Below are 27584 nucleotides of genomic sequence, written 5' to 3'. Positions count from 1 at the left end.
CAGCACAGGGAGTGGCTACAGGCGGAGTTTCTATCAACCTTCGGTCACAGCACTGAGGCCACAGGAATGGGTTTGCTGCTGCCAGTGGCAATCAGTTACCCTGTATCGGGCCTTCTCAGCCTGGGGTAGTCTCCAAAACAGGTGCTACTGGGTTTGAGGTGGGAATAGACAATCCCTTACTGATAGAGGGAAAACAACCCTCAAAGGGTGAAACCCTTCAGGCACAGGAGTACTGTTCTGACATGTTTCATGAAAATCTTAAAACCAAGTGATATACTGTCTATTCCATACTAAACTGCGGCTTCCCAGGTTGTGCTAGTGCTAAAGAACTCTCCTGCTAAAGCAGGAAACGCAAGAGACGTGGGTTCGATCCTTGGGTCAGGAAGATCCCCTGGAGGAGGGCAAGGCAATCCATTCCAGTATTCTTGCCTGGAGAATCCCATGGACAGAGGAGCCTGGCAGGTTATGGTCCATAGGGTTGTGAAGAGATGGACATGACTGAAGCAATTGAGCATGCGTGCACACACACACCGTACAAAACTGGCTTTGTGAATTTGCCAAATATCCTCAGGCCCCATGCCTTTACTCACACTTTCTTCCTCTTATGAAACCTTTCCAAACATCTCCTGGGAGCCACCATCCTCAACTCAAATGACTTTCTCCTCTGGTCTCAACAGAATTCACACACACCTGTTGTGGCTCTTTCCTCCCTGTTTCCAGTGACCTGTGTGCTCTGTCCCGCAGCAGAGAGAGATGTCTACAGAAGCAGCTGAGCTCTAATAAACCTCCCCCAAGGCAGAACTCCTAACCCAATGCCTGGCACACAGTGCTGTACATGTTTGGTGAGTTACATTTATCAGTGCGCCTCTATGTTTCCAGCCAGACGGGGGAATCTAAAATAGCACAGACTTTGCGACCCCATGGACTGCAGCCCACCAGGCTCCTCCGTCCATGGAATTCTCCAAGCAAGAATACTGGAGTGCGTTGCCATTTCCTACTCCAAAATAGCACAGGCACTTGCTCAAACCCTTGAGGTTTGTTCCTATGAAAACGTCTCTTAAAAACTTGAGACACAGGGAAAGGGTCCTCTTCAGAGCACCCCCACACAGACATGTAGTCCACCCATCTTGATCTCTCTTTATGGGTCTCCCTTTATGTATCCGACTCGCCTGCAGCCAAAGCCCAGCCCCACGGCTGCCCGCGGATGCCCTCTGGTGGCTCTTCCGGGTAATGACAACACAAAACTGCCCAGAGAGTAGAGGGTAGGCTCTTTATTGGGAGGTGATTTCTGTACCATAGGAGGATAGGATTCAGAGGAGACACAAGCAGTGTCAGCCCCAGAAATGTGGACCTCCTCTCCCAGTGGATATGTTTCTTCAGAAAATCCCACGAGGCTGGGACAGGAGAGCCCAAGGCTAGAAGCGGAACTGGAAAGCCTCGGTCACGTGTGGCTTCCAGGGCTCCAGGCTGGGGAGCAGGGAGGAGATACTCATGACGTGCCAGGTCTCCGCATCTGACACCGCAGAGCTCTGGTAGGACAGCAGCTGCACCCCTGCCTCTGCCAGGAGGCCTGGAAGTAGAAGAAACCCCTGGTTAGCACCAGGCACAGGGGAAGGAGAAGCAGGAGGCTGGGAGCAGGCTCACAAGTCTTGATTTCTGACATCAGTGTTGCAACAGGGGTGGTGGTCTCAGAATTGAAGAGCTGAGACAGAGGGAACAAAGGGCTCCCTGTCAGGAACACCCTGACCATCAGGCAAGGCAGGGGAGGGAAGATTAGCCACAAAGAGCCAAAGCCACCAGCTGGACTTGCTGGCTGGCAGTTTTATCTGGACCATCAGCAAGGGAGAAAAGCAGGGGAAAGTTCCTCTTGGCATCTGGCAAGGACATTGATATCAGGCCCCCTGACGCCTGTGGGCACTCATTCTCTGCCATACTTGGAAGTGCCCCAGGACCCCGAGCAGGTTTGGTGCCAGGGGCCTGAGGCAGGTCCAAGATGCCCGCGACTGCTGGAGGGATGCTCAGACAGGCTTTGTTGGATCAGGCTGACCACCACTCAGCCCCGCCGTCAGGAAACCTGCAACTCAATAGTTCTGAACTCCAGGATACACTTCTACAAGCAGTCTCAAACTGAGTCTTAACGTGGTGAGCACCTGGCTAGTAACAGGGGCTCTAGGGTCCCACCCCTGCCACATGGCTCTGCAACCTCAGATAAGGCAATTAATCTCTCAATTCCACATGTTCTGGAACCTGCTGCAGATCCAATGATGCCTGCAGGCATGAAGAGGGGCTGAAGGAGGCAGAAATCCACAGAGCGCAATCCCAGGACAGAGCCGCACACACACACACACACACACACGCACAGCCGTCCCTGCCCCCAGGGCACTGGCCAGCCCCACAGGCCCTCCTCACCAATCATGGTTGGCAGCATCGCAGGGTTGGAAGCCTGAGCCCGGAACATGAGCAGGGGCTGGCCCGGGCGGAGAGGCACTTCTGGTTTGAAGACAGCTCCGTTGAGCGCCTGCAGCATAGGCATGGCGCCCTGGACCAAGCCCACGGCCTGGTAGGGGGCACCTGCCAGGGCCACGGTCAGGAGGCATTCCCCGAAGTCCTGCTCCCCTGGTGTGGCAGGGTTGTGGGAGGTGGTCACCTGCAGAGAGGAGGCAAAGAGGCACAGTGACGCCTACTCCCTCCCTTGGCCTAAATGCCAATTTGTAGGGCATCAGCCTGGCCGCCACACTTAGCAATTCAGGGTCAGGGGAGAGGGCAGATGGGCAAGCCTGGCGCCCCTGAGCGTGAGCTTCCTCCCTGAAGGAGGGCGAAGAGATCTACCGGATACAGGTAAAGGCTTGGAGGGGAGGGTGGGAGGAGGAGAAAGCAGAGGGAGGGAGGCAGACTTCTCTCTGTCCCCAGGATCATCCCTGAAGAAGGGCTGGACAGGCAGCCCAGCCACCAGAGATGGTCCAGTTTGGTCCCTCCAGTGCTGACTTCCTGCTCCCTGTGTAGAAACAGTGGCCAACCTAGGTTGTCAGAGAGCAGGCGAAGGAGAGGAAGGGGGCCTTGGGAGCTCACTGCCCACTGCCTCCGCCAGCTCCCACTGGCTGAGAAACACAGACTTTGATCTTAAAAGGGAACCAGAAAGGAAGACACTGAAGGGAAGCCATGAGGGGCCACAGAGGTCGCAGACTAGCCCAGACCCTGGGTGGGGTGGTAAAGGAGCGCTGGATGGAGAGTTAGAGGCTGATGCGGGGCCACCTCCCAGCTCCCGGCCGGGCTCTGAGATCTCCTTCTTGACTGTGACGTGGGGGTCCCGCTGGCCCTCTTGCTCACAGAGCAGTTATGCACACAGCCCGTTCACGGGCGTCAGTTCTCATGCTGATGCTCGGGGGCCGGCGGGGCGGCGGGGGGAGTCATGGCTGTCTCCCACAGGGAGGCACTGTCACCAGCAGGACTCACACCCTGGGGGGGGTCCCCATCAGTGAGCAGAGCTGAGAGGAGCTCTGAACACAGGGGAGAAAGGCAGTGCTGAGGGGTGGAGGGGAAGGGATGGAGGGGAGGGGAGGGTGCGCACATCGAGGCCGGTCTCTTTCACCAGCAGCGTGGCGTTCACCAGGTTCACATTCGCCTGCTGGGATGCGTCCTGCAGGAAGCCGATGATGACGGCGGGGGCCAGGCAGCTCCCGGAGTTCTTCAGGGATGATCCTGGGGACGGAGAGAAGTTGCCGTCAGGGCGCTGTGTGTTGAAAAACACGGGAGTGGGCAGTGCACGCTGGCCCTGAGCCCTGGGTCACACGGCTCCTCACCGCCCTGGGGGGGCCCAAGCCCAGGCTGCTGGGCAGTTCTGCTACCCTCTGGGGGATGGAGGGGCAGCCAGGGGATGGGGACATACTGGGGGTCCAAACCAGGGGGGCGCTCACTCTAAGACACTCCTCTCCAGAACCCAGCCCAGCTCCACTGTCCCTGGCCCGGCCACCTGGGTCTGCCTGTACCCTTACCCCTACTTGGCACTTACACCCTTGCTGGTCTCAGGAAGTGGAGGCAGAAAGGGGCAACCGAAGCACCTGAGCCAACCTCCCTGCCTCTGCCCCTTCCAAGTATTGGCAATGCTAGCGGTCTACCCCGCCACCACCCTGCCACTCCAGCCTTTCCGCAAGTGAGCAAATGTCCAACAGTCAATGGGGAGGACAGGCCTCTGCAGAGTACAGGGGACCCACTCCCCAGTTGAGCCCCTGAGGACATCAGCCTGCCAGAGAGCCCACCTTAGAATGTTCCAGAGCACAAAATACCCCCAGCACCTGCCTTGTCTGACACTCCCGCCTCAGCTTTCACTTCACGGGTGAAGAACCCATGGCTCAGAGAAGGGGAAGTCCCAGGGCAGGTAAGCAACTGGGTCAAAACTGGAATAAAGGTTCTGTCGCTTCCCCTGGACTCCCTCCACCCATCCTACCGCCTCCCACAGGAAGCTGTGAACCCTGCAGAGGTCCTTCTCGCATCCCAAACGTGCACATTTTAAAAATACTGCCTAACAGGACTTACGAAAATTAAGCAGACTTCCCAATGACTTTGTGTGCCCCTCCCTTTCTGTCCTCACTTGGTAGCAAGCGAGCCATACTCAGATGGGATGTGAGACATGGAGTCACAAGAACAGGGGCATCTCGGAGCCCCTCGCTGGTCTGTGGCCTGCAGCAGACACACCCGCTGTGGTGCAGAGTCCACAGCCCTCTTCGCCCTCCCTCCGCAGAGTCCCCAGCTCACCCTGTGTCACCACCTGGATGGTCCCTTTGGGAGACCCAGCCCAGGCCTGCATCAGCGCCCCAAGAGCTTCAGCCAGACTGACCCAAGGCTTGGTATGTGGACAGAAGATGCTGGTAAGGGCCTGGGCATTTACCTGCAGAGAAAGGGGAGCAGGACTGAGGTCAGGAAGGGGAGGGACAGGGCACCCCTGCCCGACTCAGCTCCCAGACAAGGTCTTAAGGCCAAGCCTTAGCTCCACATGGAGAGCAGGCAGCAGGGGGCCAGCCTGGTTTTTGGGTGCCTTGGGGTGATAACCTTCATCAGCCACCCACAAGATGACAGCTTGTTCCTGTCGCTGAGGAGCGCTGCAGAGCCAGAAAACGGCACAGCTCCCTGGCGCCCCCTATCGGCTCCCCTAAGCACAAAAGGCTCCCCCACTTCAAACTGCCAAGAGGGGATCAGGGAAAAGAGGGAAATCTCCCTCTTCTCTGCATGTGCCGCCACCCCTCCCCAGCTCCACCAGAGATCTGATTTTCCTGTGCAAACAGGGAAGATGGGTCTTTGACATAAACCATGTGGAGAGTCACAGATCACTTAGACCTAGAGTGGTGGGTCTCTCTGGAATGGCTTTCCTATCTGCCTTCATTTTTATTTTCTGTCTTGATTTTAAGTGTGTTTTTACACTGTCACAAAACACTCTGTCTAAATATCACAATTTGTAAGGCTGGATTTATACACTTGGGTACTACACAGCTTGTGGGATCTCAGTTCCCCAACCAGGAACTGAACCTGGGCCACAGTAGTGAACGCACTGAGTCCTAACTACTGGACCACCAGGGAATCCCTGAATTCATACACTTTTGATGATCCTATCACTCTTCAAATGTGGACTCCTATGAAGTCCACCACAGGCCTGCTGGGCAGTGGCCAAGAGGCAGAAGCCACATAATCCTCCAATGCTGTGAAGCCTAGGGTCTGCCCAGCTGGACCCCCCCGCTGACAACAAAGCAGCATGTTCTGGGTCAAAATGTCTATTTCATCTTGTGGCTCAAGATGTCTCTGAGTTAAGTATCTGGCCACTTGCACTGAGGCAACCTGTAAAGAGAATCATCTAAGAAGGATTTAATTAGAATCTTGGGGTTGGATGCAAATCAATCAGGCAGATGTAATGAGAGGAAAACGTGGAAGTTTCTATTCCTGTTTTCACAGGGAAAACTGGCAGAGAATTAAAGAAGAAGGACTCATAATGATGGAAACAGCCGAGGAGGCAGGACTCCCCAGCAGACCCTGCCGTGTAAGGAGGTCCCGGGTGTGACGGTGCCCCACGGCCGGCTCCCCTTTGATCCTCCGTGAAGCGCACAGAAGAAAGGGCCGTGAATCCCAGAACTTCGAGGGAAGAACTGAAGGGCCAGGCGGCAGCTGGAGGGTGAGAACTGCAGCGGGCAGTGGGAAAGCGCTCACCGGAGAAGCCCCACAGGCACGCACCACGCCCGGTTCCTTCCCCTCGCAGGCCAGGGCGCTGCTCGCCACAGGTCTGCCGAGTTAAAAGGGGCATCTATCTTCTCTAGAAGATGAACAGGAGGCTCCAGGAAGAGCCAAGGCATTCGGGCACCAACCTGATCCTCAGGCTAGTCTGTGCCTCAGGTCACAGCAGAAAGGAACTGGAGAGGACCCAGAAAAGAAGGAGGGACAGTGGGGCTTCCTGGGTGACAAGGAGGTCTTTCTTACCAATGCCTGTTGTGCCCGAGCCACTGCAGGGTAAAACAGGCATTTGTTCCTAATTTGAGACTAAGTTTAACGATCTGGCTGAGATTTGACCACATAAGTAAGAAGGGGACATTTCATGGGTCCCTTACTTTCTCAGGGTGTAGCAGTCACGGTGGCCTGGAGAGTTGGGCTCTCAAACAAGGGCTGAACAAAGCACCCTGTGTCTCTCCCGCCATAACTCTGTCCTCAGAAGCGAAAAGCCCTATGCTGAAGGTCAGCCAGGAAGTCAGGGACCACCCTCTAGCCCTGCCCACCCCCATTCATTACTGGTTAAGTATTTGGGGTAGAGCCACATGAGCTGCAGTAAAGCTTATATCCTGCTTTGATTTTTTTTTTTAATCCTCTGAAAACTTAAAGAGTATAATCAAGGACTAAAATATAAACTCATGAAATCTTAATAACAAGAATGTGGCTCATGGCAAAAGGATTAGGATGAAGTGAGACAGGCCAAGCAAATATTCGTGAAGGGGCAGGTGGCAAGCCCCCTGAAGCACCTGGCACCCCTGCTGTGCCAAGGCGCTTCAGTCATGTCCAACTCTTTTGCGACCCTATGGATTGTAGCCCACCAGGCTCCTCTGTCCATGAGATTCTCCAGGAAAGAATACTGGACTGGGTTGCTGTGCCCTCCTCCAAGGGATCTTGCCAACCCAGGGATTGAACCCACGTCTCTTACGTCTCCTGAACTGGCAGGCAGGTTCTTTACTACTAGTGCCACTTGCGCCCCTTATTCACCCCTGTGCCCCCAAAGGGCTATGACAGCATCTGGCACCCACTGGAGCTTAGGGACCATCTGAAGACTGAATGAATGAGACAGGACTTGAAGTGTAAGTCAGGTTCAGCTTGGAGAAGAAACAAAGGACCAGGAAGGGCCCATTGAGAGCACAGTCAAGAAGTCACGATTTGGGGAAATTAAGGGGCCAGCGGGAGTGGAGAGTTCCTTAGCAGGGGTGATGAAGGCTGTGGGGGCAGGGTGGGCCTCTGCGCAGGATTCTAAGTGGAGGTTATGAAAGATGTGCTCAGTGTTACAGTGAGACGAGGTGAGAACACCCTATCAAGGCTTTCTCTTCGGTCCGTCCCCCCCACTCACCCAACCTTGGGCACCCCGCCATCACGCCAGCCTCACTCCTTCACTCCCAAGGCCTGCAGAGAACAAAGGAGCCTTTCTCCAGAGGCATGGTGCAGGGGAAAAAAAACCCAGTGTCTCAGCAGCAAGCCTACAATAGAGCAAGCTAAGCTGGCTCCAGGGTGCCGGGCCTCAGCTCTCAAGGCTAAACTGCAGGGCAGCTCCTGCCGCCCCACCCAGAGCACTCCGCTTGTCAAGTGCAGTGCCTTATCTTGGGCTCCCAGGGCTGAATCTGGTCACTGCTCAGCCCCGGGTCCCCATTCCCAGCTAAAACATGCCCTCCTCTGACTTCTCCTTCTGGGCCCAGCCCCACAAGGCATACTTACAACCCCCGCCAGGGACTTCCCCTTCATCAGGTCCACAAACTGGAGGGCGATCTCCTCTCCGCAGCGACTCTGGGCCTCCTTGGTGCTGGCGCCCAGGTGGGGGCAGCTGATGACATTCTCATGGTCCACCAAGGCCCGGTCCCGGGGTGGTTCCTGACCAGAAAGAGACATCTCTGGGTGGGGTGCTATGGACTGCCTCAGGAACTGGAGGAGGAGAGGGCAGGAGCAATGCCAACTCCTACTTCTGTTTCACCCGGTGGTCAGCGGACTCAGTAATAATCGGCTTCCTCATGAATGCTCCATCACAGCAGAACAGAGTCGGAGACTGGATTCCAATCTCAGCTCCATCACTTACTACTCATGTGCTCTGGGCACATCTCCATCTCTCTGAGCCTCAGTTTTCCTATCTGTAAGATGGGTTAATACTACCTACCTCCTGACACAGAGGTGTTATTTTTGGCAACATAATTTCTCCCACTAGAGACAGTAAGCCAAGGCCTTTGCTCAGCTGGGCTTCCAGCCCAAGGCCCTTTGTTCCCACCTCCCCCCTGCCCTCTACGCTGAGCAGGCACTTACCTCCGTGAACACATCCAGTGCAGCGCCAGCACACTGACCCGACTGCAGGGCCCGGAGCAGGGCACCTTCGTCCACGATCCCTCCTCGAGCACAGTTCACCACGCACACGCCCTTCTTGCACTGGGCAAAGGTGCTGTCGTTCAGCAGGCCTGGGAGGGAAGGAGACGCTGTCTTGCAGCGATGGTGTCGGGAACCACCTGCTCTGGCTCCGGAGGCCCCACCTTCCCCACCACGGGCTCTTCCCCACACGCCTCCTTCCTGGGGGACTACAAGCTCTCTGGTCTCACTGCTCCCTTCTCAGATGCTCTGGGCCAGGAGTCCTAGTGACGAATTTGGACCAGACTCAGTTGAGTTGAGAAACATCTCAAATGTCCCTGAGATGTTAGTGCTTCAGGCAGTGGTCCAAGGAAGTATCCACAGGGTCATTGATCCTACATGTTGACCTAGTTCACCCAGACCCTGTGCATTTCCAGCCAGCTCACCCCTCCTTGATCTGATACCAGGCCATGTAACAAAGCATCACCGTGCTCCATGCTTACAGGGTCTGGAGGCCACCTTCCCACCATAGCTGGTCCCCAGTGTGGGCAGAAGGCCCAGACTGAGGGCCCACCCTTACCTGGTTGGCGGCTTCTGTGGTCAACCCACACACCTACCTGTGGTGGAGGGCAGGAGAGGTGTGTGCACAGTGATAAAGTCACAGAGAGGCCAGATCTGCTCCAGGGGCAGCTGCTGCACACCGAAGGAGGCTGAGACCTCTGGCGAGATGATGGGGTCGTAGCCTATTGTCTGGGGACGTGTGAAAGGGAGAGGGTAAGTGTCCCTGTTAGTTGTCAGTACTGGTATTATTAATCATGGCTACCGTTTATGGAGCACTGACTAAACTGAGCGCTACTGTTAAGCCTTCCCTCCCTGGTGGCTCAGATGGTAAAGAATCTGCCTGCAATGCCAGAGACTGGAGTTCAGTCCCTGGGGTGGGAAGATCCCCTGGAGAAGGGACTGGCAACCCACTCCAGTATTCTTGCCTGGAGAAGTCCATGGACAGAGGAGCCTGGCGGGCTATAGTCCACGGGACTGCAGAGTCAGACACAACTGAGCAACTACCACAATACCCATTTATCTCTCACGGTAATTCAAGGGGGTTGGTACTATTATTTTTCCTACTTGAGACCTGATGGAAGTGGGACATCCATGCTGGAGCAGGCAGGGTCAGAATTCAAAGGGAGGTTCGCCCACCTCCAAGCTCTGGACCATGAAAGGATGCAGGAGCAGCTGGTATGTGGCTGAACCAGTGGAGCTCAGACACCCTTGAAAAGTGGGGAGCCCCCGTGGGAAAGGACCATCCTGTGGGGAGCAGTGACACGGTCAGAGGGCACGAGGGAAAGGAGGGGAGAAGCTGGCTGGAGCTGGAGGCCCCACAGGCCAGAAGATGGGCGGGCACGCCGCCCACTTCAACGGAGCGAGGAAGAGGTAAGGGAGAAGGGTGGTGGCGGTGCCCAGCAGGGCTATCAGCAAGACAGACTCACCACCGGGGAAGGGGGTGAAACACCAGTGCTGACATCAGGTGGGTAGAGTACAGTCCTGTCTCTCAAAGGTTCCTTTCACAAGGCTTAAAGTGTACCTCGTCTTGGAAGGCGTAACTGGGTGCCTAATCAGGCAGAGGTATAAACGACTAAAGGCAGGTCCTTTCAACAAGGCAGGTTTGACAGGAGGGGAAGAACTTCAAGAGGAGGAAAGTGAGACTTAGAGGCACCATGGGTTGGGAGGATCCAGAAAGAACCGCGGTCTGAGCTGGTGGGGAGAGGACAGCCCCCAAAGCAGAGGTACCTCCCTGAGGCTACAGAGAAGGAGGGAAGGTTGGCTCCTGGGAGATGAGGGCAGACAGGAAACTCAGGGTGTAAACTTCATCGACCCCATATCAGCCAAAGGTCATCACATACTGATGGGAAGAGGGAATGCTAGAGAAGACAAAGCTCACGAGAAGGAAGAAAAAGCCCAGACTCATAGCTGATGATGGCAAACACCCCTCACATTAACTATGTGCCTCATGGGGCTTCCCTGGTGGCTCACTGGCAAAGAATCCACCTGCCAGTGTGGGAGACAAGGGTTCCATCCCTGAATCGGGAAGATCCCCTGGAGAAGAAAAATGGCAATCCACTCCAGTACGCTTGCCTGGGAAATCCCATGGACAGAGGAGCCTGGTGAACACAACTTAGAAATTAAACAACAAACAACAATATGCATCTCATACTTGATGAGTTAGATACTATTACCTCCCTGTTTTACATATGAAGAAACTAAGGCAGAGGTTAAATGATTTGCATGCTCAACTGCTAAGTCGTGTCTGACTCTTTGCGGTCCTGTAGACTGCAGCCCACTAGGCTCCTCTGTCCATGGGATTCTCCAGGCAAGAATACTGGAGTGGGTTGCCATTTTCTTCTCCAGGGGATCTTCCCAACCCAGGAACTGAACTCGCATCTCCTGCACTGGCAGATAGATTCCACTTGGGAAGCCCATTAAGTGATTTAACCAAGGTCATAAAGGTAGCAAGTGGTAGAATTAGGACACAAGTATTCTGGATCCAGTGTCCACGCTTCTAATTCCTACCTGCTAATCAGGGGTGGAGTGCGGAGGCCCACAGCCCCCACCTGAGAAAACAGGGATAGAATGAGATGGAAACATCTCTTCTTACATCAGAAAGAATCCTGGCTACCAGCCACATACCTCTCAGCAGGGGCGATGCTTTGAAGGTTGCCAAGGCAGCACAAGCAGCGGGGAAGAATGTGCAACTAGGTAAGAAGCATTTTTCTCTTGCAACATCAAAGACCTAACCACTTCCTGCCTGGTCTACCCAAGAGACCTGCCCCGGGCTCTCTCCTTAGGCCTGGCCCATGTCAGCCACAGTTACCTGATGGGGAAGAGGTGTAGCAGTCGTAAGAATCTCAAAGGTACTGAAATGCTCAAGAAGGCAGGACAGCTGGCTGAGCTGTGCAGGTCTGCAGGACCCAGGATAAGGACTCTGGACCAGGAGGTGGGCCTTAGTCTGGCCTCAAGTGCGGTCAACGGTGTGTCCAGGTGCAAGTCAGTACCTCCAGACCTGGATCCTCAACTTTAAGAAAAGGAGCAGGTGGACAATTTCAAAGTGACCCCTCCTCTGGTTTTCAACAATTCAATGTTCCATGAAAAGAAAGCTCCCTGAGAAAACATTCAGAGTCGGCCCAAAATTAAACCAAACACAAACAGAAAGAACACAAAGCCTACTACTTCAACAGTGGTTACCTCTAGGTGGTAGAATTAATTTTTCTTCTCCTTTATGCTTTCCTATACTCTTTCAAGTTTCCCCCACTAATCATGACTTTCTTTTGAAGCTAGGGAAATAGAAAAGTTATTTTAGGAAATCATGGCACAGAAGATTACTATATCAAGTCAGCCTTCCTAGAGAAAAAACAGAAAACAGTTATGAATGAGGTGTGGCTTTTGGAACCACGTTTTTCACTCATCGTCAGCTCTGCGGCACCAAAGAAGCCAAGTGGGTCCTACTCCTACCCTCACGGAGGTATAGGGGAAAGAGGCTGCCCACCCCCACGCCCTTACAGGATGGTAAGCTCACGGCCATTCCACAGAGGTAAACTCTTCCTTTCTCATGGGGAGAATGAAACATCCAGGGGAGGGGAGAGGACCCTGCCCTGGTTCTCACAAGTCTTCTTTGTCCACTGGCTCTGAGGCTGGCTGGAACAATGTCCCATTCATCTCTAATCCAGATATACTTTTTTTTTTTTTCATGCAGAACATGGGGAGGATAGGGACACCAACAGAAGTCACACAGCCAAACCTAAGGGAGCAAGTTCACACAACCCTATTGTCTCTGGGCTCTCAGAAGCCAAGAATCAGCACAGGGAGGCTCCTGCAGGCTGAGTCTAGCCCAGCGTCCCTACTGCAGGTGCCTGGGGCTAAAGGGTGGAGGAGGGGGGCGGTGCAGGTGAGATGAGCATCTGCCAGGCTGTCAGCAGGCCCTGACTCAGCTTTCTTTCACAGAGAGACAGCACCTCCTTCATCTGCAGACAACTGCAGGGGAAGAATTCTACCCTGTTCTCATTTTTCACTCAAGATACCCAGGGCAGAGACAGAGGCTGAACTCAACTAAGGGCTAGGGCTCTTATACCAGAAGACATGTTCTGGGAGGTAAAAAGGGTGACATGAGGCCCAGGAGACTGACCCTGAGTCGGGTTCCGATGTGTCCAAGAAAGGTCAGATGTCAAATGTATAGATGTCAGGCACTTCCGGGTTCTTATCGGCTATTCCTAGAGAGGAGCCTTGGGGAGATGCATAAAGGGATGCATAAATTCCTCACCCCAACTCCAGCCCCAGGACAGAGTCCTGATGTTGGGGGAACAGAGGAACCCTAGCTTTTCAAGCGGTGCTCTCAGGTGATCTTCTAGCTGCTGTTATAGAAGGCAGCCTTGGGAGACCAGTCATACTGCTCCTGGTCCCTCTGGCTGCCTGTGGATGGAGGAGATCAGGGAGGCTTTCAAGGTATAAAAGGGCTCCAACAGAGGAGCCTAATGGTTATGTGCCCTTTCTCTATCCCAGAGCCAATCTTTGAGTTTAGCATTGGCACTCTGCCCCCCACCACACAATGAAATCTTAAATACAAACTCAATATAAAACCGTATCAGGACCTCCCTGGTGGTCCAGAGGTTAAGAATCCGCCTGCCAATGCTGGGGACACAGGTTCAATCCCTGGTCCGGGAAGATCCCCCATGCCATGGGTCAACTAAGCCCATGAGCTACAACTACTGAGCCCATGGGCTGCAACTACTGAAGGCTGAGAGCCTAGAGCTCTGTATGAGAAGCCACTAGCATGAGAAGTCTGTGCATGGCAACTAGAGAAAACCCCTGCACAGCAACGAAACCCAGCACAGTCAGTAATAATAATAATAATATAAAACCAGATCAGTTCAAAACCACAGAGGTGAAGGCCCAGAAGCCCCACCGCCTGCTCTGTCCCTGGGCCCACACTCCACGTCCTTGAGTGTATGTGCGCATGCTAACTCGCTCAGCTGTGTCCGACTTTTTGTGAGCCCATGGACTGTAGCCCCCAGGCTCCTCTGTCCATGGGATTCTACAGGCAAGAATGCTGGAGTGGGTTGCCATGCCCTTCTCCAGGGGATCTTCCCAACCCAGGGATCAAACCCATGTCTCCTGTGTCTCCTGCATTACAGGCGGATTCTTTACCACTGAGCTCCTCCACATCCTTACTATGTGTCTACACTTGAGGCTCTGGGAAGAATCTGAAAACCACTGCTCTGGGGCAGAAAGAATTGCAGGTACCAGACTGAGATGGGAGCTGCCTGTTGCGTGAATGACTGAGCGCAAGAACATGGTGCAGGGACTGATTTACCAATAGGAACCAGCAGGAAGGACGGCGCTGGCGGTGGTGCTGGGCAAAGAGCACCAGACTGCGACCCAAGAGGCCCAGAGTCTGAGCTGGACTCCACCCCTTACTCGTCCTATTATCTTGAGCATTTCACATAACCTTCCTGGGCCTCAGTTTACTTATTTGTAAACTGGGATAATAATATTGACTCCAGAGGGTCACTGTAGGCATGATATCTAATACAGCAGATCGGTAAATATTCAGTTCAGTTCAGTCGCTCAGTCGTGTCCAACTCTTTGTGACCGCATGGACCGCAGCACGCCAGGCTTCCCTGTTCATCACCAACTTCCAGAGCTTGCTCAAACTCATGTCCATGGAGTCAGTGATACCATCCAACCATCTCATCCTCTGTCGTCCCCTTCTCCTGCCTTCAATCCACAGCCTTGTCTAACTAACTCAGTAAATATTGGCAAGACCCAAAGGCATTGATGACAACTGGAGCCTCAAGTTAAACATCCCTCCCTTTGGGCTAATGTCAGACTCTTAACAATACTGGCCACAAAGAAACTGTTAAGAGATGCTAGTCTGCTCCTCACCAAAAACCTGGTAAGAAAGTATAAGGCTCAGCTCCTGATTGGCTGGGGCCTATTAAACCATCCCAAGGGATAGGCCAGATTGAACGAGTTGAGCCTCCAGAGTTATAATCTGTTATCCAGCAATATTACTGAGGACAAGAAAATTAGTGTGTTAAGACTCAAGTGATTCAGAACACCAGCCGCTGCGGGGTGCCAGATTTATCCAGAAACCCACACCTGTACCTATGGCTCAAGCATGTCAGCAGCTGCTCTAAGGACATCCAAGGCTCCTTCTAGGCCTGTGCTGGCATAGATGGGCTCTTCCCTCACCCATCCCCACTCATACACCACATGCTCTTAGGAAGCCACCTGGCTAAGCTCCCGCTTCCCTAAGTGATAAGAAAGTCACAAAGGGAAGGAGGAAAAGGGATGGTCCACTCCCAGCATCTGAGCACAAGAAGGTCTCTCCTTACAGCTCCTGCGGCATGATGGGGTCAGGTCTTAAATCCTGATACCCTAGAGACAGTCAGATAACAGTCATCCCAATAACAGCCTAACTGGGTTTCCCAGGTGGCACTAGTGGTAAAGAACCTGCCTGCCAATGCAGGAGACATAGAGACTTGGGTTTGATCCCTGGGTCGGGAAGATTAGCTTGAGGAGGGCATGGCAACCCACTCCAGCGTTCTTGCCTGGAGAATCCCATGGATAGAGGAGCCTGGTGGGCTACGGTCCTTGGGGTTGCAGAGAGTCGAATGTGACTGACTGAGCACACACACACCAGCCTGATTAGTGACAGACCAGGAACAGGGTAAGACCTCAGTGCTGGGAGAGAAGAGGATAATAAAAATAACACCTACAGGCTTTACTGTTCTGCTCGAGCTGGCCCAACCAGAACAACTCAGGGTCCCCCACGCCTCCTGGTCCACTCTATGTCCTTTTTTAAAAAAGACCTTTTTGATGTGGAACATTTTTAAAGCCTTTATTCAATTTATTACAATACTGCTTCTGTTTTCAGTTTTGGTTCTTCGGCCAAAAGGCATGTGGGATCTTAGTTTCCCAACCAGGGATGGAACCTGCAACCCCTGGATTGAAAGGTGAAATCTTAACCAGTGGACCTCAAGGGCAGTCCCATCTTTATGTCTTTAGCTTGTTCTCCCAAGTTACTGTAACAAACCCAGTCCTTAAAAATTTGGCACCATGACCTATGATCACACGGTGAACTCACGGCCAGGGCCCTTTCACAATTTAAAGAAACTGGTAGCCCACTGGGGTGATGTGTACTCAGAGATGTGAGGGCTCAAAGGGCCTCTGTGTCTGTGTTTACATCCCCTCTTCACTTGCCGGCCAAGTAGTTATCTGGTCTTGTAAGTGTATCTGCAGTGATGGGGACTCACTCTCTCCTGAGATCACTTATTCCACTGAGGCCAGCTCTGTCTGTAACCCTGCCTCTGCAGCCTGCACTCTAGTGCTCCTTCCTGGATCTACTTCTCCGAAAGCGTGACTCATCTATACGACTTCCCTTTGGCTATTTCAAGCCCTCCCCTGTGACTCCCACCTCTTGATGAGCTCAGAGATCCCAGTGCCTCTACCCTTTCTTAGGAAGCACAGATGTGTGGGCTCCCCTGCTATCACCCTATCTCCCAAGTTTCACAGTCTTGCAGAACATGGGGTCTTCGACTGCTCAAATACTCACAACAGGGGTTGATCGGTATGGAGCATGAAGAATGTCACCCCCTTGTTCTGAAAATCATCTTCGTTCAATGCTGCCAAGAGTCACAGAACCTTTTCTATCAACCATGTCACAATTAATCACACTGCACTGCTGTCAACTAAAGGCCTCCTCTCCTGGAAAAGCCTTTATAAACACCTCTACACCCAACTCTACTTGCTCTGGGGCCTCATATGTGGGGCACTGACACGTATTCCAATTAAATTTCCTATTAGGATGCCCAACTATTCTAGACTTCCTATGCCTCTTAGGACCTAAGTCTGAACTTTTAAGTATTAATTACTTCCCTCTGCTTCCTGTCATCCACAAATGACACGTCATCCAGGCTGTGGATGGGCACAGGGAGCAAGGCAGAGCCCTGCACTATCCTGAACCAATCCCCCTGCAGACTGAGATGAATACCTCCTTCAGCCAGTTACTAAACCCTCTGCACCAAGCTCATGATCTCCATCTTAATCTCAAAGGTATCACGAAAGACCTCACCAATGCTTGCTAAAGTCCACATTCTACAAAAGATCTAAAATGTTCATCATTGAGGTAATTGCCAAATAAAGGCAATTTATCCCTTCAAAGGAATTCCATGCAACAGTTTAAAAATACAGTAAATCTACTTATTCCAAAATATATGTTTTTATCTTAAAAACATGCACTACTGTCTCTAGGCTAAAACTCCTCTATAGGTACAGAACTGTACCTATATCCCAGAAACCTGTATTCCATGTAAACACATAGAAAATGTCTGAGATGACATATATCAAACTGATGCTACCTGAGGAAACTCGGATTGGGATGGTCATCTAGGAGACCTTTATCTAAACTTCAATTTTTGTGAGAATGCATTCACTTATTACATTATTATAATTTTAAATAGTCAAGACATATACATCTAGGGTATCCCATGATATTACCAGTTTACTACTGATTTCCAAAGAGAGACCAAGACTAGTTAGAAACAACTTGTGTTTAGTAAACACTCATCCTGCCTGGATGCTGATAAATCATCTCTTTAACAATTTGTTCAAGAATCTTCCTTCCTTGGCCTTTAGAAAATCTTGTTCTCCTCAACTGCTCAAACATCAACCAAGGTTCTGAAGATGCAGGTCAGTAATTTCTCTGCACTGAAATATGATTCAAAATGTGTCAGACCCAGAAACCTGTTAGGGAGCTAGATCAAAGTGAGCAGCTGAGTACAAAAAAGAGGCCACTTTGGGCCAGTGGGAAAGAACCAGAGCCAGGCTGCTCTTGAGGGGCTGGGGTGTATGTGGGGTGGGGGGTACATTCCAAGGTGTGTTTCAGGTTTACAAAGAACATGTACCAGAAGCAAAACAGTCTAGTGACCCTCCAGAGACATCTGGACAGAAGAATCCCCCAGAGAAGCAGATATATTTTGCAACACAAAAAAGGTGCCCACACCCTCAAAACCATGCTGGGGACAGAGCATGTGGGCATGTGGTATGTGCTATGCCCAGAGACACAGATGAGCACTCATATGCAGGGTCCAGACATCTCTGAGCTGAGCCATGTCAGTCATGTCTGCTGCTGATGCTCAAGGTCCTGTATCCCTCTGTGCCTCTAGGAAGCAGCCGGGGCTGTGGTTAAGTAGCTGAGTGCTGCCAAAGGAACAGACAAAGCTTACCAATCACTTCAGTTATTCAGGAAACAAGATGGCTTCACAGGTGGTTCAGTGGTAAAGAATCCATCTGCCAAGGTGGGATAGAATCCCTGGGTAGGGAAGATCCTATAGAGGAGGAAATGGCAACCCTCTCCAGTATTCTTGCCTGAGAAATCCCATGGACAGAGGAGTCTGGTGAGCTACAGTCCATGGGGTCAGAAACAGTCCAATGCAACTGAGCGACTAAGCACGTGTGCACGCCAAAAGGACGGACAAGCTTACCAATCACTTCAATTACTCAGGAAACAGGGTAGGGCTTTTGGTCTGGCTTAAGTCACCCAAATGTCTCACGTCCTTGACAATGAGTGTTGCCAAGCTAGAAGAGCCCAGTGTACTGCGGTGCCGTACACGAGGGGAGCGCACGTGATAGAATGACCGCTGGGTCTGGCAACCGTCCCAAAGTCACCACATCATCAGTGAAGCACTCATGTGTTTGGCTACATGTGCCCTGGGTTTTACTGAACCCCTGACCCCTGCTTTTAGATGATCAGAATTTTCCAGGAGCTGAACCTTTACCCTGAGTCCTCACAAACAAGCAAAAAGGAGAGAGTGCTCCCTGTGGCTTGCACAAAGAACATGGCTTTGGTCTGCTTCCATGATCAATGCATCCTACTGGGCCATGTCCCCTCTCATAGGGAGCCAGAAAAAGGTACCTCTCCTTCCTGGTGCTAAAGCTTAGCAGAGATATCTGGCTGACTTCAGTCGATATGGTAAGTAGAAAATATGATAAGCAGACAAGATGCAGACTGTGGTACAAAGGGATGCCCAGCTGGTCCTTGTTCACCATCCATTTGCTATGAGCCCTTAGCAAAAACTTACAAAATTCAGAGGCTGATATAAAATTAAGGGTTAATCTATAAGGTCTCTTCTAATGCAAAGTGAGAAGGACATACAGAAAGGAAGGAGCAAGGGAAAAAAGAGAAAATTCCACACAGCTCTATGTACATGTTTCTAGACCTGAAATAATCTGATTTTCAAAACCATCTTCCTTAATGTTTCCTGGCTGTAGTTTGAACCCACAATCCCTCTCTCCACAGCCACAGTAAACATGGAGATGCCCACCTGCCCACCCAGCTGCCACACCTCTCTCGCCCACTTGGGCACCGGGTGGGTGTCCTCTCCCTTGGCACGATCTTCTGGGTGGGTCCCCGGGGTGGGGGCTGGGGAGTGGCACTGCTTCTGATGACAACTCTCCCTCAACCAGAAGAACTACTGAGCTGCAAGCACAGGATAAGACAGAGCCTCAGTGGGCGGTGGGGTTAGGGAAGATTCCTGAGAAATGTGCGGGTTTTCCCAGCCACTGTGGGCTCTATGATCTTTTCACAGTGTATGAAAGCAGAAGTGTGAGTTGCTCAGTCATGTCCAACTCTTTGTGACCCCCTGGACTGTAGCCTTCCAGGCTCCTCTGTCCATGGGATTTTCCAGGCAAGAATATTGGAGTGGGTTGCCATTCCCTTCTCCAGGGGATTTTCCTGCCCCAGGGATTGAACCCGGGTCTCTGGCATTGCAGGCAGATTCTTTACCGTCTGAGCCACCAGGGCAGTCCCTCACAGTGTATAGGCAAGCACCTTTCAACCTCTTCTGGACTATAGCGGGAGCTAGAAGACGGACAGCAGTGGCTCTGCTGCAAGGTTACAAATTTGCTCCTGTTTTCTGATTTATCACAGGAGACAGAAGCAGCAAAACAAGAAGGCCCTCACAGAAGGGGAGGAAAGGACACAGGCGGGATAAGACTCCACTCTGCTTCACGGGGACTCAGGGCAATTACTCATCCCAGAGCTGAAGGATCTCCACCAAGTATTCCCAGATGCTGAGTTCAAGGGTCTAGGTCAGTGGGCCCTTGTCCCCTCCCTCCCTGGCTTTACCACCCATTTACTCAGGGGCTCAAAAGAGGGCATCAGATTTTCCTAGGACAAAGCTTCAGCATCTCTCAAGCAAAGCTGCCTCTTCCAAAATTGCCACAGGAAGCCCCACATCAAAGAGGTCTGGGGACCTCTTACCTTCATCCCAAAGGACTGCATCCGGGTGGCCACTTCTCTCCCAATTCTGCCCAGGCCAAGAATTCCTAGGACCTTTCCATTCAGCTCAGTTCCCATGAACTGCAAACAGAGAAAGAAGCCGAAGTCAGCGCCTGCAGTAGACTGTGGACACCGAGCCAGGCAGGGTGAGGCAAGGCCAGCCACTTACCTTCTTCCGCTCCCACTTGCCATTCTTCATAGATGCTGCCGCCTGAGGAATCTGCCTGCAAGGACAGACACATTCAGCAGGCCCACCCAGACCCCACTAGCCCAGGAAGGAGGCGCAGTGTGAAGGCTGCGCGGCCACTACATCTGCCGGGCATCCCCTGATGAAGACAAGTACAAGCTAGGTCTGGGGGCTCAGGTTCAGAAATACCGAGGATGGACAAAGGGCTATAGCAGGAGGATCCCTTGACAAGACCTGGCTTGGAGCCCTGGGATTGTCTCCAGCCAAATGTCGGGGAGGAGGTTCTGAGTCCATCTCAGTTGCTTGAATATTGGCCTCAGTGACTCCAGGCATGTAAAAAGCAAACGCTAATCCTCCAGCATTTGTAGAGATAATGAAATGGTGTATTGCGGGATTTTAACAACACCAAATGTTCCAGAAGCACAAAGATTTCCACTTTCTTATTTCATTCAGAGCTACAACCTACATCTTCCACTATATCAGGGGATAGCTGAATACTTATTCTCCCTTGAGAGTTAGACTACACTGGGGTAGCAGGTGCTGTAGTCTGGACACTTTCAACAACCATAGGACCTCCTGTCTCACACCACACACACACACACACACACACACACACACACACACACACACACACACACACACACACACTCCACAGCCTATCCTCTCCTATCAGCCAACATGGAGGTCTGATTCTCCATGTGTTTTCCAGAGGGCACAAAGGAAATCAGGGCGATGTGAGAAATCAGAGGCAAGATATGTTATGTGGATCATGGTCCTCCAGGCTCTTCTGGAAGCGAGAAAGGAGGAGATAAGAAGCAATGTTTAAATATCAGCTCATTTGATGCTCACAATAACTGCATGGCGAGGGTTGGGGGGAGAGTTGGTGGGAGATTGCAGGCACTGGGGGTTAAACACCTTGCCCAGCATCACTCAGCCAGAAGCAGCAGAATGAAGTCAAAGCCAAGGAAGGCATCCCCACCAGTCAGCCTCCTAAGTGTTTCAATGCAGGCTTTCCTGCCAGCCATAACATTCAGCGGTGTGTGCGTGTCTGCATATGCAAGAGAGAAAACAGACATTCCAAGATAACCGCTCCCATATTTCCACTTCCCTGAGTTCCGATTCAAAGCTTTCTTTCCTGTCTACACGTTACCAGGCACAGACTTCCATCTGAGGATGAGGCTGACGGAGAACCTGCCCTGCTGTCACAGCCCCATGAATTCACGGGCAAACTCAACAGAGCTCACGGAAGCAGCCCCATCTCACTGCTCTGGCCCATCAGGCCTCACTGCAAGAAGGACAAAGTCCTCACTTCACTGAGGACAATGACTTGCCTCGAGGAAGCAAAGCCAGACTGATCAAACCTGCCTGAGTGAGACAGAGCCCCCATCGGCCTCCTCTGTCCTCTTGCCTCCCGACCTCTGCCCACCTCGCTGCATGGTGCCATCTGAGGTATGCGTGTGGCACCATCGGGTGCAGGAAATGCCCACACCCGCCCTCTGGGTGCTGCACCCAGCTGGCCACGGTGTCTTCCCAGGTTTTAACACTGTGGGGTCCTCAGCAGGCCAGTGTGAGGAGGGCCACAAGTGGGCAGAAGACCTCCCGAGAATTCAATGGAGGCCGACCTGACTTAGGAAGGAAAACAGGCGAACAGCGAAGTCTACCTTTTCGCATTCTCCTGTCTTTCCATGTCCGTGCTCTTCTCCAGCTCCTCAGGACCAGGCATCTAGTCGAAGTCCCCCAGCGCGAGGCCCATCCCGGCCTGCTCTCCACCCACTGCCCAGTGCTCTCAGCTTCACTGTCCACCGCCCCCCCCACCCGCCCCGACCGCTGCTGCTGCCTGGCTGGGAAAGCATACTGATTAAACCAGCGCACAGTGAGTTATGAGACTGGTGATGACTGAGGTCATGATGAGTGGTTGAACCTAAATCATACCGCTTTGCCAACTCCTTTAAGTAAAGTTGGTTGTGGAATAGGAGGAAAACTATTCCTGACTCCCAAGGGAACATCACTCCCCCAAAAAAATTGTGAGAGAAATAGAAAGCTGCACTGGAATCCTTCCCTCATCCCTCAAAAACACACACAAACACACACCACTGAATTTAATAGCACACGTGACACCAGGGCATCAGGCCTCAATACGTGTCTAGATGTTCTGGGAGATCCAAACAGCCAGCGCAGAGTCCCTTCTGGACCGGGTCCCTTCTGCTGGGCAATTCTCCCTATTCCTTCCTTTTTCCAACCTCTTCTCATCTTCACTGACAGGTGAGTATCAGTGAAGACCTACGATCTCAGGTAGAAATCCTGGGGAAGAATTAGAGCAAAGGTGAATGCCCTCAGACCCTCTCCCAGGTATTGAGAAGGGGAAAGGATCATTTCTCAGGCCCAGAACGTTTCAGGCCCCCTGAGTAGAGAAGTAAGGGGTCCTAGCTGCCTGGGTTCCCTGTTTAAGGATCCATGGACCTGCGAAGGGACCCAGAGCATCTTTCTGCCCACCCACTGGCTCCCTGTCCTTCCCAAGGACCCACTACCTGTTCAAGAGCGGGCGCTCAGTCACTTTACCACCCAACACAGTAAGACTCGTGTACACTGTGTGATATTCATTGGTCCTAGGCTGTCCCCCCTCTTTAAGAGATTTGACCCTTTGAGATCTCTTGTGTTACGAACCCACAGGTCACGGTCCCAGGGATCCCAGGGAAGCCTTCTATTTCATTCCCTTCATATAGATCTGCAAGGACAGTGACAGAGGTAAGCCCCAGGAGAATCAGCCTGGCTGGGGAATCTTAGAGAGAGCTTTTTGGATGAATTAACACTCGAGTTTAACCTTGAAGAACAGTTTTAAGAGTTAAAGAAAGAAATGGCAGGGACGGATACCCAGGCAGCAGAAACAGCATTTGTGAGGCTTCAAGATCAGAGAAGGCTTCGTGTGTGTGTGGACACCTACCACTGTGACTGGCACAGGGGATGTGTGTGGAGAGTGGAAGTGAGTAAGGAGAAAGAGATCACTCACGTATTTATTTTCTCAATGGGCCTGCTCCCAGGTAATGAACGTGAGAACCAGGATGATGAGTGAGCAGTTGAGGACTAACAGCCTTGAAGGTTTTTAGCAGCCCGCACATCACCAGGCTGAAGTGTTCCTAAGCTTCTCTGGGTCAGTTTGCTTAGGGAGTTAACAACTGACAGACCACAGAGAGTAACTCTCCTCAGAAGTTAGGGACTCACTTACCTGGCGAGGCACATGATCATTCCACAGGTGAGCTCCGCAGCACTGAGGCTGTTCCCATTGGGGGTACTATGCATGGAAAAAGAGGGGGGTCATCTGTCAGCCAGACCAGGATTCCCATACCTGTCCCTGTGGAAAGCCTCCAGTGCACCCCGAGCTTGCTCTCCTGCTCCATGAGAGCTCTCCTTGCTCTTTATTGCTCTTGTTTAGCTTTATGGGTTATTTCTTTACATTTTAAAAAATTGAAGTATAGCTGATACACAATATAAGTTAAACATGTACAATATAGTGATTTATGATTTTTAAAGGTCAGACTCCATTTATACCTATTATCAAACACTGTCGCTACGCTCCATGGTGTACAATCTATCCTTGTAGCTTATTTTATACCTAATAGTTTGTACATCTTAACTCCATACCCCTATGATGCCCCTCCCTCCCACTGGTAACCACTAGATCATTCTCTGTATCAATGAGTCTTTTCTGTTATATTCACTAGTTTGGTATACGTTTTAGATTCCTCACATGTGACATCACACAGTATTTGTCTTTCTCTTTCTGATTTATTTCCTAATGCCCTCCAAAATCATCCCGGCTGCCACAAATGGCGAAATTTCATTCTTTGTATGGCTAATATTCTATTATATGGGCTTCCCAGAATGGCTCAGTGGTAGAGAACCCACCTGCCAATGCAGAAGACATGGGTTCCATCCCTGGGTTGGGAAGATCCCCTGGGGTAAGAAGTGGCAACCCATTCCAGTACGCTTGCCTAGAGAATCCCATGGACACAGGAGACTGGTGGGCTATAGTCCATGGGGTCACAAAGAGTCAGAAACGACTTAAGAGACTAAACAACAGCATTACATTGTGTGTGTTTGTGTGTGTGTGTGCATATATATACATATATATCTCACATCTTTACCCATTCATCTGTCCATGGACACTTAGGTTGCTTCTGCATCTTGACAACTGAAATAATGCTGCTATCAGCACTGGGGTACATGTATCTTTTCAAATTAGCGTGTTTTTTTTTTTTCCAAACATACCTAGGAGTGAGATTGCTGGGTGATGTGGTAGGTCTATTTTTAGATTTTGAGGAAGATCCTTATTGTTCTCCATTGTGGCTACACCAATTTACATCCCCACCAACAGTGTATAAGTGTTCCCTTCTTTCTACATTCTCTCCAACATTTTGAGCGTATTTGTTCTTAATGCAAACCCCCAACCCCCATGCCACCAGCCCGGAGTTCTGTGAGGTACTCCTGCCCTAAACCCAAAGTTGGAAAAAAACCCTTTTGCCCCAGCTTTATGTTTTCCTGCAGAGGGACCCCCATTCAAGAAACACACCTGGCCTCTCTCTACGCAGACTTACTTCTCCTGAGGCAGAGAAGCATCTCCTTAGATGGGGAGAAACGTGTGTGGCTCAGCCCTTATCTGACTCCTCTTATTTCAGGATCTACCTGCCTACAAAAAGCACGAATCTCTGCTGCTCCATGCCATCAAGCTTTTATTTTATTGGAGTACAGTTGATTTACACTGTGGTGTTAGCGTCACACATCTGTACCTGTAACAGAGGCAGAGGGTGGCTATTTGACCACAGACCTTTATCAAGTTGCCCAACCTGGCTTTTATTAGGAACAAAGCTAATATTTTTATCTCGTTCTGTTGGGCTTCTCCTATTTCTCCACAAGTTTTGCACTGAGAAAGCTTCCTCACATGATAAATCAAAAGGCAATGTTGATTCTACCCATCTTGCAGAAAGGAAGACAGAGATAAAATCCATGAAACTATTTTTATTTTCTTGAAGGATTTTCCTTACTGTTTTTAGAATATTAACACACGTTTACCCTTTATGCCCTCTACTGGGTCTTTTCTTCTCTGGAAATGAAGGTTATAAAAAGAAAAAAGGTCAAGAGACTCTATTTTTTAAAAATGAAAAAGTCAAGATAAAAGGATTCTTAGAATCTGTCTTTCTAAGAACACCTGGCTTCCTGTCACCTGCAGCTAATGACCAGACTAAACAGGATATGGGAGGAGGTGCTGGGGCCAGGGGGCTGGTGCTTCTGAATCCAGGGCAAGACTGAAGGATGGGTTGCATGTGTGTTCTCGGTCACTCAGTCATGTCCAGCTCTTTGTGATCCCATAGACTGTAGCCCTCCAGGTTCCTCTGTCCATTGGAGTTTCCAGGCAAGAATACTGGAGTGCGTTGCCATTTCCTCCCAACCCAGGGATGGAAGCCACGTCTCCTGCATTGGCAGGTGGATTCTCTGCCAGTGAGTCACTTGGGAAGTGCGGAGCGTGCTACCGGTTAACATCGCTTCTGTTAAGATACTGACCTCAGGCTGATAACCAGGTCAGTTAACCTCTACCCTACAGAAGGAAGTGGAGAGGAGGGAGGGGAAGGTCTTGACGATGATGAAGCTCCCGAGGGAAGAGAAAACATGGAGGATGGAGAAGTGGACAGGGATAACCTTGCCACTCCATCTTATGTCAGAATGGTGCCGGAAATAAGGGTTGCCATGACCTTGGCCATGAGTTTCTGCAAAAAACAGCTCTGAGGAGGACCCCTTCTTTCTTGGCCCTGGAGTCTGAAAGAGAAACTGGGGTCCCTTTCCAGAAGAGCGCAGGGAAGAGAGGAAGAGAAAGAGTGGGCAAGTCTGTCTACTAGCAAAGGCTGTGCTGCAGCACAAGAACCACCACCCAGTGGAGCCTGCAGAACCGGGCTCCATACGGAACCACAGAGGGGCAGGGGCAGGATGCAGCAGAGACTGAGGGAAATCCACGAAGGCTCTTCTGATCCCTCAGCCAGGCTGCAGGCGTGCAAGCATCTGTGGGGTGAGTTTGTGAAGCATTTTGAGATTAACAAGACAGCTTCCATGTCAGAAACCTGGGGAACCACTAAGCCGTGAGCTCTGACCTGCCCCCACCCCATCTGTTCTCAGCCTGGAGCAGGCAGCCTCTTGGACCCCCTTCTGACTCTACAGGCATCTCCTCCCTCCACGCAGTCAGTCTCCACACTCACTCCCACCACCTCCATGACTTACTTCATGACCAGGATGCCCTTTCTGGTCGCAGCCTCCAGATCCACGTTGTCCACGCCCGTGCCAGCCCTGCCCACCACCTGCAGCTTCTCTGCCGCGTTGATGATGTCAGAGGTCACCTTGGTGGCCGAGCGGACAATAAGGCCTTCACAGTCCTGAGGCAGAAAAAGAAACACCTGGATCCACAGAGTTGGTCTCTGTACAGCCTCTCTGTCCAAGGTGGGAGTCCCCGCAGGCTGATGCTGGATAGCCAGGAAAGGTACGTGTATGCGCACACACCTCTGAAAGCCTTCACCAACAGTCAGGCTTGGGTTCAAATCCAAGCTCCAGCCCTGACAAGCCAAGACTCTGAGCTTCAGCCTCCTCAGGTGTGTGAGGAGGAAATGACAGGTACAACCCCTGGCACAATATCTGGCCCTGCTCAAGGGACATCACTTCCTTCATCAGACACGGAGCTACTAAAGGGGTGAGGTGGGATCAGATTCCACTTCGCGAGCCCCTATGCCTGGTACACAGAATGCACTCAATAAATGTTGGTCGGCTGAATAAGTGAAGTTAATAAAAGGCAAATTATTAAAAGAAAAACATTTCCTAAAATAGAAATCACAGTAGAGGGAAGGGGAGAAAACAATTAAGCTGGTTCACAGTTGCTCAGAAAACCAGGCACTATTAGACTAAAACTAAACCTACGTGAGAAATCAGACTTTTTGGATTCATCACAGCCATTTTACCTGGGCTAAGCCAGACCTGGGGATAATTGTCCTTAGGCTTGTCCAGCATCTGATGGTATCTTCTGCAGAATAAGGATGCTGTGCCAAATACTCAACGAGAAGGCCCAGGAAATGGAGCTGGAAAGCGAATGCACACTCTGCCCAACGCTGGCTGTCCCAGGTTTTGTTGATGAGCAAGCTGCAAGGGCGTCTGCATAAGCAGCAAGCTGGGAACCAGGAGCCTGGGGCTCTAGGCCCCGTGCTGCCAATGACACACTGGGTCACTGTGCCAAGTTATGTCACCACCACCCCTGGTCTCCTCCAGTAACACAAGAGCACTGGAATAGACAGCTGATCTGAAGCCTGTAACTCACCCTGCATTTCCCCAGTGGGGCACCCAGCTGGATCCCATGAGAACCTTCTCTCTTCCCTTCCCACCACATGGACTCCAAAGACAAAGAGGGGCTATTGGCATCTGGCTTCCAGGGTAAGGGCCCACTCTGTGTTTACTGTGCACAAGTCCAGAGCCTAGGAA

The 27584-nt window shown here is 51.5% G+C and overlaps 1 protein-coding gene across 2 annotated transcripts in view; it reads right to left on the bottom strand.

The window, feature by feature from the left end:
• The window catches only part of PHGDH (phosphoglycerate dehydrogenase), a 31022-nt gene continuing 4693 nt past the window's right edge, over positions 1256-27584 (bottom strand). Inside the window, exons 2-12 of one of the 2 annotated variants that reach the window (XM_018045984.1) lie at positions 26343-26494; positions 23302-23367; positions 20061-20115; positions 19874-19972; positions 9177-9309; positions 8524-8672; positions 7948-8100; positions 4753-4885; positions 3569-3699; positions 2410-2647; positions 1256-1570 (exon numbers count right to left, since the gene is read on the bottom strand). In XM_018045984.1, coding sequence (XP_017901473.1) covers positions 1416-1570; positions 2410-2647; positions 3569-3699; positions 4753-4885; positions 7948-8100; positions 8524-8672; positions 9177-9309; positions 19874-19972; positions 20061-20115; positions 23302-23367; positions 26343-26494 — 1464 coding nt within the window. In that variant the 3' untranslated portion in view covers positions 1256-1415. The remainder of the gene's footprint in view (positions 1571-2409; positions 2648-3568; positions 3700-4752; positions 4886-7947; positions 8101-8523; positions 8673-9176; positions 9310-19873; positions 19973-20060; positions 20116-23301; positions 23368-26342; positions 26495-27584) is intronic. The other variant, XM_018045985.1, reaches the window with a different exon arrangement.

The sequence above is a fragment of the Capra hircus genome, chromosome 3 (genome assembly GCF_001704415.2).
Source record: "Capra hircus breed San Clemente chromosome 3, ASM170441v1, whole genome shotgun sequence".
NCBI classification, from domain to species: domain Eukaryota; kingdom Metazoa; phylum Chordata; class Mammalia; order Artiodactyla; family Bovidae; genus Capra; species Capra hircus.
Note: the sequence above shows the minus strand (reverse complement) of the source record. Positions and strands in the feature narration are given on the sequence as shown.